General features: G+C 41.4%; 1 protein-coding gene across 2 annotated transcripts in view; it reads right to left on the minus strand.

Annotated features, from left to right (window-relative positions):
- Nucleotides 1-13,097, minus strand: part of HPSE2 (heparanase 2 (inactive)) — a 575,409-nt gene that overhangs the window by 139,296 nt on the left and 423,016 nt on the right. For both annotated transcript variants that reach the window (XM_019636465.1, XM_019636464.1), the window contains one exon: nt 11,468-11,561. In XM_019636465.1, coding sequence (XP_019492010.1) covers nt 11,468-11,561 — 94 coding nt within the window. The remainder of the gene's footprint in view (nt 1-11,467; nt 11,562-13,097) is intronic.

The raw sequence follows: 13,097 nt of genomic DNA on the forward strand, positions 1-13,097 counted from the left end.
ACACAAATTAAAGTTCTGTTATTTCTATAACCACTCTGAACTTCAATTTCCTCATCCGTGAGATGGAATAATACCTGATGGGGTTGTGCTCAGAGTACATGACATTGGGCCAATCACAGAAAGATCCTGAGAGCTAGTGGGAAGGGGCATAGATGTAGATGAAAATTTGTGCAAGTCCGTCTAAAGTGATGAATGAATTCAGAGAAACTAATGCCAAATGTACTTACAGTTTTGTGGGGGATTCTGAACTATCACTTCTGATCCCAGAAAGAAGTCCAGGTGTTTATGGATTACTCCCTAGAAACCCTGAACTATCAGCTCTTGGAGGGCAGGAGGGGGTTCCTGTATTGCTGACTTTTATATTTACTTCCTGGCAGAGTGCCTAGCAGAGTGCCTGGTACAGAATGTGTGCTTAACTGGAGGCTGTGGTGCTCTAGTGACCCAGAGAGGTCAAAACCTGCCAATGCACAAACTCACAGGAAACTGTCACTCTTTAAAGAAGTTATACAACCTAAGAAAGAGCAACTAAGCTGGTCAAAGACTTGAAAGCAATATTTTGATTACAAAACCACCTTAGAGGTCAGGAAAAATAAAGGCATACAGTGAAAACCTATAACAGAATGAAAGATGTAGATAAGAGCAACACATGTTTATTTGCTTAAAGCTCAGAGTATCAAGCCTGGGGCTTGACCCTTGAATTTTGAAAGATGAAGATTTCAGAGAAGGAAAGGGAAATACTGTTTTGCGTACCAGGCAATTTAAATATGGACTCCAATAACCCTAGAAGTGGTAAAGGCAAATCAACATCCAGTGTGATCTGGATACCAGAAGGATTTTTTTGACGAATCAAGCTCATTATAATGTTCTTAGATTGAAGACGATAATCATGTGTTTCCACCACTTACCCTGTGAGGACATTTGTCATAAGTACTTAGTTGGAAGGTAGCATTCCCAACTTTAATCGGCAATTTGTATGAGGTGGTTATACTTCAAAAGGAATTCAAAGTCTAGATCCTTTAAATGAAGACTTGATTCCAGAAATGGTTAGATTTATAAAATACTGTGTACAGAGGACTCTGGAAGGACATAGACACGGTGCAAATAAAAGTTCATCCGAATTCTCTTCTGACTCGCAGGAACATTTGGAAAGAAACAGTCTAAGAATTGTTATTGAGTGGTGGCTGGGGGCATGGACTCTGCACACAGATTGCCTGTGTTTGAGTCCCAGCTCTATCATTTACTCGCTGCATGACCTGAGTGCATTACATTACCTCTCTATGACATCATTTCCTCAGCTGTAAAATTATAATAATAATATTATTTATCTCAGAAAGCATTTTTTCTATATTTAAATTACCTAATATTTGTAAAGCACTTGAAAAAGCATATGGCACATGGTAAGCTCTTAAAATGTAAATCAAATATTACCTAGACCTCCGCTTGTCCAAAGCACAAGCAGTTGCGTTTGGGTCAATCTAACATTAGAGTTGGCTGCTTTTCTTTTGTATACAACACTTGTGGTGATAGGTAATAGGCCAGATGTATGCTAAATAGCAGAGAAGGGCCTTTTAGAATTTAAAATGCAAGTGGGTAATTCACATGAACATAATTAGCATTCTGAGTCATTCATTTATCCACTCGCAGAACAGAGGCAATTCCTGTCTTTTTCTAGAGAAACCACATGAACCAAACAACACACAGAGAGGTAGAACTTCGATACAAAACCTACACCAGAAATGAAATGTTCTGTGGAAAAGAGGTTCCTAGAAAGTATCTGTGTTAAAAGTCTGGGAGCAGTTGGTATAAATCAACGAGGATTTTCTGAGCATTTACTGTTCGGGACATGGCGAGAGGCTGATGAACTGTGTGTCTACCATGAACAGAGACCACTGTGGTGACATGGGGGCGGGGGAAGGTACCAAGGCTGGGTGCTGGTTGGGACTGCGGAGGAAATCTGCATGGGCAGAAGAGGAGAGAAAAACAATCAGGAACACCAGATGGAACCACCTGCAAAATTCCCTGAGAAAGTGAAACTCTAAGAGACGGAGGGCTATAGTTCAACACTGCGGTTTTCTGCGTAAATATGATTCTCCCTGTGCTGGAAGAGAGAAAATTGCAGGACTGGAAAAAACAAGGGCATGTTCCTGCTGAGAAATGATGTGCCAGTGAAGGTTATTTTAAGGCACACGCTGTCTGGGGAAGGAGAAGTACAAATGCTGAGATTGCTGATGCGAGGGAGGCTGAGCAGTTGGTCGGCTCCCTTTTCAGCAGTTTTTTGTCCCAAATAGACTTCGGCCCTTGCGCCCAAATAGATGAGGGAATTTTGAGGCACCCACAGAATAGCTCGCCAAGCGGCCAGTGGCTGCTCAGAATCCTTGGGCTTTCTAGGGGCAGGATGGTGCAAAGGGAGACACTGTCCACTCCCTTCCCTCATCTTTCATGAGTTGAGGACATCAGGACTCTTTGATGTGGCTGTGCTGAAGCGGGAGGGGTGAGGGAGAAGGGAGAGGTCAGGGAAAACGGCGCTGATTCTTGTTTTCGTTTTTATTTTCTCTATTACTTTGAATTTTTTAAAAAAAGGAAAAACAATCAGAATAGGAAAATAACCACTTATGTGGCACATTTTTCAAACCTGGGCTTCCTTTCCTTGTCTCTCCAAAACTGTGATCTAAGTCCTTAGAAAAAAGACTCCTGAGAGTCTGGTCTCAGCCACCGGCTGTGCAAGAGATGGTAGCCTCGTAGCAGCAGACATGTTGTTTATGGTTATCCAAACCCAACACCTTCCTTAATGAGAAAGGAAGCAATAAAACAGGAACAGTGGACAGGCCAGCTGGGCTAATCAGCCCTGGCAGGAGGCCCACCCTCCAAAAGAAGCTGGAGTCCATTAATTCCAGTGTCTCATCTACTTGGAAATCAACCTTACCCAGGACCTCAGGAAGGGCGACAGCTCTTTAAGAAATCAGAACTGGTCCCCTGTATCATTGGCTCAAAGGAGCTGAATAGCTTCAGGAAGCTTCTTAAACCTTACCTTATGCACAGAACTCTTCTTGGCGGTGCCCCTGTCTCTTTGGTCCTTATTATATTTATAAGAGATCCAGGTGAGAGTTGAGTAATGTCTGGTGTTTCTTTCCATCCTTCTTGTGTGGTTTTGACTCTAAGCTACCTACTATATTCAAAGAGGAGGGCAATCATTCCTTTCTGCCCGCTCCTTCCTCACTGCCCCTTCAAGAGTGTTGGATCTTATCATTTCTCCCTTGGTTTTTCTACCAAATCCATCCTCCTCTGGTCCATCCTCCACCTGCTGCTATTTGGGGAGTCCCTCCCCAGCTTCAGAACCCTCGTTGGTTCCCCATTACCAGCAGTAGCACTCAACCGCATGATCACAAAGAGAGGTCTGTGTGATTAGTTAGGAGATGTGCTAAGAGTAACTTGTTCCTAATAAAATGGAAAGTTGTCACAGTAACATTCTTTTTATTTGCCAGAATTATGAAATGTTTCCTTAACTGGGAAAACAGCGTAAGGAGCCAGTAACTGCATACAACCCTGGTTTATTTCATCCATTTGTCCATGGAGTATGTTAGACATGCTGACGTGATAGTGAGAACCACTGACCCATGGGATATGACGCCAAGTGCTGTAATTAACTTGCTATCTAAGATCCTTCATAACCACCCCTTAGCTACCTCTTCTCCCCTCCCTCGTCACGACATCTATGGTTACAACACAATGGATTCACCATCGTCAACTGCACTATCTTCTTTTAGGCTTCTACTGATTACCTTCTCCCCTACTCATTCCTCACCCACATTGTCTGACATTTTTTCATGTCTTAATTCACATATTACCTCCTCTCTGGAACTTTCCTTAAACCTTCAGAAAATTAATTGTTCACTGCCCTGGGCCCCAAAGTTCTTTGAACCTATATCTGACCTTGACATTATTATACTGAGTTGTAATTTTCTGTTTGCCTATTTGTTTTTCTTCCTATACTGCAAGCAGCTTGAGAAAGCCGCGTTTTTTTCCTTTTCGCGTGCCCTATAGAATGCTTGGCGGTTATTTTACTTACTACATACTTGTGAAATAGTAAGATGATGAAATAACCTACATGTTAATAAATGAGAGAGACAATAGTCTCCTGATGAAAAGGCTGAGTTTCATAGAAGATAATTAACAGCCTCATCATAAGAGCAAATACCAAATCCTTACAGTTGCAGTTCAGGACTCTGTCTACTTTATAACTGAATTTTCTTATTTGAGGAGACCTAGAAGCTTCTGGTTGACTAAACTGCCTTCATATTTAATATGTCCTTCTTAGGTTTGACAAGCCGGGTTATTCTGAGCTCAGCTATTCCAATATCTCATCATATTCTTGATTTATTTCTTCTGTCTAATGTACTTCCTGTCAGTTTCATTAATTTTTTTTCCTGTATAATTTCTTTTTATCATCTCCCTGTTCCAGAGTGCCTTATTTGCCCATTTTCTTTTGGTATCAGATCAATTTTTAATTTGTGGCTTCTGTGTCATTTTTAGGATTTAAAATTGCATTCTCTGCTCTTGTTATCTCAAACCACAGAAAAGCAATTGAATGTAATTGCAACAAAACATAAAATTAAAATAAGACACACACACACAAAGATAAATTCACCCAGGAGACAAGGAAATTATGAGCATATGCAAGAATATAAGGAAGAAAGTCTCACCGAGTCCCAAAGCAATGACTATGATGGAGGGTAAGTGCTGGAGGAGGGAGGAACTGGACAGCAGTTACTTGCAAATGAATCACCCTTCTTCCCTTCCCCAGCCTTTTCTGTGCGTAACCAACCCCTCAGCCTTACTGGACAGTCTACCCACTGACAAGTCATGGGCTCCACCAGCCTCAGGGCTAATGTCCTCCTGCTCAAGATGAACCCTATAAGGTCTCCACTTCCATGTGGAAACATTGGAAAGTCACCCCAATATGCCTCTTCCTTCTGAAGAAGCTTTTTGCTCCAAATGGGAATTTGTTCCCGGGGTCTTTCCTCCAAGTGCCCACAGGCAGCACGTATCTTCACATTGTCAGTGTCTGGCACATAACAGGACCCAAAGCCTGTGTACATGAAACAGAAATGGAGTCCAGCAAATGAATGCACATCTCTCTCTGGAAAGCCTTGTCGTCTTCTACCACCGAATATGGTGGTAACCTAACACTGTGGTACCAACTTTCATTCAACCCTCATTTCTAGGACACCCATTCCAGATTATATCAACTGATTTCGGGATCAAATTGATGCTCCTTCACCAGGAACATTCAGTATTTTTCTTTAAAAGTCTTCCCAATCCTGGGTGGTTAGGAATATAAATATTACATGAACTACAAAATAAATGGTTAACAAGTATGGAGATGCAGAATGGTGTATTAGGTAAGAGTGTGGGCTCTGGAGTTGGGTGGGCCTGCGGGGGTTTGAAATCTGATTTTACTACTTAGCAAGTGTGGCCTTGAGCAATTTACTGATTTCTTCAATGGGCTAGAAATATATGATGTACTCAATCGATGGCATTTGTAACCTAAAAGGTAATATAGTTACTATATTTCTGTAAGTTCATGCATTTTTCACATTTTCATGGTTTTGAAATCAGAATGCTCTTCATAATTAAAACCAAAAGAAACTTGTCAGCTGTTTACACTTTCCCCCCAGCTGTTATTAAATTGATAGTATATGTTATAATTATTTATGTTAAGAATCAAGAAAATATGGTGTATGGAATGACAATGACCTAAACTTTGGGGCCCTTGTGTGGAAAACGTGCCTTTCCAGACAAATTCCTCCATTTACTATTAGTGTCTTACATATGAAAGGGCAGAGCCAAAGTTTCTCGTGGGTCATATTCTCCCATTTGCAGCTGAACAGCCAAGTGGAGTCACAGAGGCTCATGTACTGGGAAGCTCGTGAAGCCTAAACGGCCAGCTCCCCACTTTCACAGGCCTCTGCAAATGGTCTGGGCAGGAGCCTCGTCATGTATTCATGTGGTCAGATATATTTCTAAAATGTGCAAATTGCTTTGCTTCTTTTTCTTAAAGAGGTCCCCTTTGTACAAGCTCCTGGCCCCATAAAACAGAATCACCCATGGATGTCGCTAAAGAAATTGGGAGTGGGATGGCTTGTAGTTAGGGTCCCCTGCCTCTCCTGAGTCCTTCCTTGGCCTGTATTTCTCTTCCCTGTCATCACAATCTACTTTTGGGAAAGAGCTTCAATTTGCTGTTAACACCACAGTAGGACTTTAAACCAGTGTAGTTTACCTCTTTTCAGGTTGCTTCCGTTTCACCTCCTCCTTCTAATGTAGAATGAGAGATTATTTTTCTAACATGCAACACCCGGCATTATCAAACAGAGCGCAATGTTATTTTGGGGCACACAGAGACCTTTCCTTCACCCCTAAACACAATCTCCTGCTCTGCCTACGTGGCATAGCCCATTTATGGCTGATGAAAGCAATTTCTATCTATTCAACACCAGCAGATTAGATTTTCCCACATGTGAACAGCAGAGCCAGCAGATCCAAATGTGAATGAGACAAAAACATAATTTTACTTCTTTTACACTTCCACTGCTGTTTTACTCTGCTCATTCGCTTTCCCCTCCCCTTCTGTCTTCCTCCCTCTAACACTTATTGAGCACCTGTCAAGCGATGAGCACTACGGTAGGCACTGGGACACGGAAATAAGCATTCAATGTTGAATGAATGAGTGAATGAATGAATCAAGTACTGATTTTTGTGGTGATACGACTGTTCTTACCCTAGCAATGTGTTTTCATTTTCCAGTTTTCTCCATTAGAGAAGGTTAACATTAACGTCCTCATTTTTCCTTTAATTGTGCATCCAGTTAGTCTATGATCCTGAAGAACAACTGTTATTCTTTTACCCTCTTACCATTTGACATATGAAGAGGCTCAAATAGGAAGGGTGGTTAAAAAAACAGCTTCTTTCTTGATCTATGCATTACTTCTAAAGGATTACATATTCCTCTGCTTTACCTACTTCCATGATCCTACAACTAAGATATTTTGGAGAAAGTGGCATAATGTCACTGCATTTATTGAAACTTCAAAGAGTTAATCTTTATTAAATATTATAAGCATAATTGCATGTTATTACCATTACTTGCTTCATTAACTATTTTCCCACTATGCCATAAGGTCTCTAAGGACAACCACCACATCGGTCTTGCTTACCGTTTTATCCTCAGGGGTCTGGGAAACACTAAGGATGTTATCAACAGTGGACAAATGAAAGAAGGAAGGGAAGAAAGAAGGAAGGGAGAAGGGAGCTGTTCTAATATTAGGGAGTGTTCAGTTCCTCTGGTATTCAAAACGCAGTCATAAGGACAGGACTTTTGGAAATACTTCCCTTCTGACTAGGGTTTCACCAACTCCTCCCTGTGCTTATTGAATTGCTGAAAATAATATCAAAAAGTGTTATTTCCTCCTCTGATTCCTCTAGGAGATGAAGACACAAATCTTAGAGTCCACGTGACTTCAGCCAAAGTGGTTCTTCTTGGTTCTTACGCTATTGTTTTGGAGTCAGCCCAGGTATCCGCACTGTACCATGTGCACTGTGTCCTCCACATCTCTCATTCTCCCATCTGACTCGTCTTGCCTGCAGTCTTAGATTCTCAACTCTTTCCCTTGATGCATCTCCCAAAGTACAGATGATTATCCTCATTCTAGTGGAAGAGAGAGGGTGTGGGGATCATCCAAAGAAGTGAGGTGTCCAAACGTGTCTGTTTGGCTTTGTAGATTTTCATATAACATGAATTTGCCCACTGCTCAGAAAACTAAGAATTCTTCTAGAAGTGGCAGTCCAAATTTGGAAACCACAGCTGTTTTTAGCAATTGAGTCATGTATTTCAGGTGCCAAAAATATCACCTATCATATTCTCCAGGGTTCAAAGAAGGAGGAAAGAGGAAAAAAGCAAGGAATAAATTGAGGATAAAGGCAGCATGAAGCTTCTCCAGTTACATAAATTATTATTAAAAATAACTACAATAATTGAAACAACAGTAATCACAGCAGTAAGAACTAGCATTCAATAGCAATTAACCAAATAGCACCTCCCCTCACCTTCCTCAATTTCCTAAGAGTGAAGGAAGATAATATTCTCAGCCTCCTCATTTTATACATAAACAAAATCAGAGAAATTAAGTAATGTCCCAAGGTCATACAACTAAGCCTGAGCTCCAAGCCAAGCCACCAGACTTCAAGTCCTGTATCCTATGTCTTATTCAAATGGCTTCACCACTGATTTATCTAACCAATCCCACATGAAAAGGGGAAATCTGCCCTTTTTCCATCACTGTGGAGCTAAGGGGGAGGAGTGCCATTAGGGGTTCTCTGAATTTCCTGAAGCAGAGAAAAAACAAAGATTTCATTTCTAGCTTTTGAATGAGGGTTCCAGGTATACACTGTACGTATTGAAATGTTACTTGACTCATCTCTGAACTAGTTTTGGGGGCTCACAAAACAGAAGTTTGGCCACTCAGCCCCAGTTTGCACCTTGGACTCTAGTCCCCCCCCGCCTTTCCACTCACAGGGGTCTTCAGGAACAGCCAAAGCAACTTTTCAACTGGAAAAGCTTGGTGACCCTTCTCTGGTGTCCCAGCCCTCATCTCCATGGGGCAGGCCAATACCGAGCACATCCCGGGCTGTGGTGACAGAATCTCATCCTGGAGGCCCTAAGAACTGCGCCCGGGCTGCTGCAGCCCATGCAGGGCTCGTCCTGTTAATCCAATCTCAGGGAATCTGTGATCCAGCAACACGCCCAGCAGATAACCATTTAAGGCAAGATCTGGCGGGAGCTTTGTGAAAGAGAGTTAGAAAAAGAAAACTAGTCAGGGAAATGACTGAAGGACTACTAAATGAAACAGAGGATGGAACTTTGGCAGACAGTATTTTCCAAAAATAACTGCACAAATATGTCTGGTCCCATATGCTCTTCCAGACTCTTGTCACTCCCTCATCAAGAGGAGTTTATTTCCTTTCCCCTCAAATCTCCATCAGTCTTGGCGATTGTCTTGATGAAAAGACTATGGCTGAAGAGAAGCCCTGTGACTTCTGAGGGGAGGTTAGAAAAGGTGATACAGTTCCCACCTAGCTCTCTTGGACATCTGACTTTAGAACCCTGGGAGGGAGCCCAGGCTACATGAAGAGTTCATATGTAGGTATTCCAGTTATCAGTCCCACAAAGGTCTCCTAGTCAACAGGTGACATCAACTAACTGCCAGGTGCACGAGTCAACAAACCTTCTGATGATTCTAGTCACCAGCTGTTGAGTCACCCCAGCCTTTGAGTCTTCCAGTAGAAGCTTCAGACATCCTGGAGCAAAGATAAGCTATCCCCACAGTTCCCTGTGGGAATACCTGACCCATAGAATCTATGGGCATAATAAATGGTTGTTTTAAGCCACTAAGTTTTGGGATAACTTGTTGCACAACAAGATATAACCAGAACAGTACCTGAGGCCTGAGGGGACCCCTGGGTATGTTCTATGTGCAATAACCAGAGGACGGCTCCAGGCCTTCCTGCTAATTCTAGCCATACCTGCGAGGGTATTTCTCTTCAAGGCTCACTGTTTCTCCTGCAGTCACATTTTGCCCTCCCATCCAAGTCCATTGGCCATGTTTTTAAATGCCTGAATCTCAGTCGTGCACAGTGTTTGAACCCTTGTCTTTAAGTTTCTTTGGCCTTGCCTGCACAAATCAGGAGGTAGGCTTAGCTTACTTATTCCAGTGTTGGAACATTCTGTGATTGTTAAGGGAGTATACAGTGGTGGAGGGTAATGCATGGGTAGTGCAGTGAAAGGGGAGAACCTAATTCCAACACCTTTGTCTTACTTCTGACGTAGAACTTTTTGTTCTACTTAAATAATTATACGAGCGCAGTTAGAACTTGCACTCTCAGTGCCACGACACCACTGAGTCATTTCACTTCCAACAACAACTCTTTGATCAGGTCATTAGACTTATTTTCAGAAAAATAAAAAAGTACAGGGACTTGTGTATCTTGTACAGTGTTGTATACAAATGCTTGGAATAGTGCTGGGAACATTAAGCACTAGATAGATAGATAGAGAGAGAGAGAGAGAGAGAGAGAGAGAGAGAGAGAGAAAGGAGAGATCCTCCCTCCTTTTAGAGAGCAAACCTAATATCAGATTAGCATAATGTGCTTAGAAAACTGTAGAGTTCAATAGGCTGACATTCTACTACATTAGGTAATATGTTTTCCATCCTGCTCAAAGTAAGTATTAAACCTTAAAAGTGTGAGTCCCTCCAGGGTAGAGACCATGTCTTACTTATTCCATTTTGAATCCTAGCACCTGGCACTTTGCCGGGTACTTGCTAAGTGCTCAGTAAATATTAAATATTTAAATATTAAAAACTACATGAATGTCAAACAGACCCTGGCAGAGATATTTCAAGTCATTTAGTTCCCTAGGCTTTGCCCCGTAGGAGGCCGTGACAGATCAGGGTGCTGGCCAGAGCACCTAGTCCCCAGAGGGATCAGACATGAATGCAAAGGTCCACCAGTTCTGAGTCTTCCCAGCCTCTCAAACCCTTTGAGAACAAGGGGACTCAAAAGAATATCTGTAATCTGAGTATGGCATTGGCATGAATGCAAAAAAGGGTACAGACTTCCACCTTAGCAATCAATAGTGCTTTTCTATGATTGTTCCAAATAGGCTTTCATTTCACAGCTAATTTTATATAAGCATTTGTCCATTAACTGATTTATTTATCTCATATTAATGGGAGCTTGTCTGTTGCTGCTTTTATGTAGGTTTTCTGCAAATAAATATTAAAAATAGAAATGTCTAACACCCACTACAGACATACTAAACCAGAACACAAGACGTGAGATTGGAAACTTTACGAGTAATCTCTGGTGATTTTGATGGTACTCAAGTTTGAGAACTGTTGACCAAAGGTGTCTTGCTAATAGACCTACATGCAATTAATTGCTTACTATAATATAGCTTTCTCCTGATCTATACAAATGTAAGACGTTACTTGGCTGATTCTAAGACATATAAAAATCATGTAAGTATGGCTCAGAATTGCCAAGGCCACAGGCCAGAATTTCACTGAATGAATGTAATCATTCTTCTTAAACTAACCTAATATAAACCCTTGCAAAAAGAAAATACCACCATAAACTTATCCTTAAGAAACTCACAATTTAGAAGCAAACTATTACAAAATATTTGTTATTAAAACAGAGCTTTTAAACCTGGATATGGCACATTCAAACCCTTCTTAATCAGAAAAACAACAAGCAATCAGCTGGGAGAGGGAGCTGCAGACCATGCGAGTCTGCACTGTACTGGTTTCCTACCCTGGTGCCCACAGTGCTGACATCCAGCTGGGACCTTGGGACCTTTTCCTCGCCTTACCCCCAAACTGACTCCTCTTCTTCCCAGGAGACTTTTACTCACTTTCTGAATTTTCCTAATCTGGTCAGAGAGTGTGTCTAACAGGCGAGTTTTCAGGAAGTCCATCACCTTGACCACTCGGCCATCAATGTAGCAACTGGAATAAAAATAAAATAAGAATCAGATAAAATCTTGAGCAGGAGACTGCATAGACTGCTCTAGCCAGGGGTCTCTGTGGCTTGAGGAAGCCACCCAGGGTTCACTCGGGCTCTTATATCCTAAAAACTTTGACCCTGGGTAGTTTATGAATAAATAATATACTTTTAATTATTTTCATTTCCTCCTCCATTTATGATCTAATATTGTAGGGGTGTGTTTTTTTTTTCTCAACCTTTGTCACATGAAACTGCATTGCTTGCTGTACAGAAATTGACAGGAATCCACAAAACAAATTGGGTAATGGGGAAAAGCTTACTATTTCTCCTCCTAGGGAAAGTAATTTAACACCCCTCCCATAAAATCCCTACCCATACCTTAAAGTAATAAAGGTATGTGAGAGATTTGGAAGAATTCTCAAATATTTTGATAGGTTTCCACAACTTTAAACAAGAAAACAAACCCCAACCACAAAACTCTGATTTAGTGCAGTGAGTGGGTCTCAAAGGTTCATCTCCATCTCACTTCTCTGGGCAAAATATCTTGTAGTCAATCTTCTCCTACCACCTCCAAAGTGAATGAATGAATGGAATGAATGAANATGTAGGGCCTACAGGCCAACCTAAGGGCTTTGGCTCTTCGTTTAAGTCAGAAGAAGGGACATTGAGAATTTTGAGCAGAGGAATAGGATCACTCTAGTTGCTGGTTGAAAATAGGCTGTAGGTGGGAGCAAGGCAATCACGTACGAGGCTATTGCAATAGTCTGGGGAAGACATAAACATTGTTTTGAATTTTGATGGCAGTAGTGGTAATGGTTAAAAGTGTTTGGAATATGGATATATTTTGCTGGTAGGAGTAACGGGATTTACTGATAGATTGCCTGATGGTAATATAGGACAAAGAATTCTGCCTGGGAAAGGAAAAATCCTAGGCTGTGGCTTCTCTTGCTACCGTTTGTTTATGTGACTTTGAGTAAGCCATGTAACTCCATTGGGCCTTACTTACCCCACCTGTGAAAGGAGGTCATTAACTTCTTTCTTGAAGTTAGGGGGCCAAGTCAAATGGTCTCATGAAATGCTTTCAGTTATAAGATCTGTAAATTTGGTTTAGTCTGTGCCTCAAAAATAGCATCCTATTATGGAGTCAATGGAATTGTAATAGGTATGTATGATATCGGGGGTGGGGGAACAGTGGATGGGGGGAGGGTGGTTGTCACTTTGTGAGGGGTGAAAAGGATAACTATTGCATTGTTTTGTACACCTGAAACTAATTTTTAAAAAAAGGCAAAAAAAAAAATACTCCCTAGCATCCTTTACTTACTTTTTTTATATCACTCACTACAGTTTCATGTAGAGAACTTTATCTTCTCTGCTACGTTGCAAATTCCTTGGAGGCTGGAAACTCATCTAATACCCCTACACATCCCCCAGTGTTTATCAACTGATTGAGAATAACCAATCCTCACATAACCCTAGGTGAATTATAGCTCTGTATTCAGTTTGCTAATGGATTTTGCAATTCTTCATCCCCCACTACT

Source organism: Hipposideros armiger, unplaced genomic scaffold (assembly GCF_001890085.2).
Source record: "Hipposideros armiger isolate ML-2016 unplaced genomic scaffold, ASM189008v1 scaffold_28, whole genome shotgun sequence".
NCBI classification, from domain to species: domain Eukaryota; kingdom Metazoa; phylum Chordata; class Mammalia; order Chiroptera; family Hipposideridae; genus Hipposideros; species Hipposideros armiger.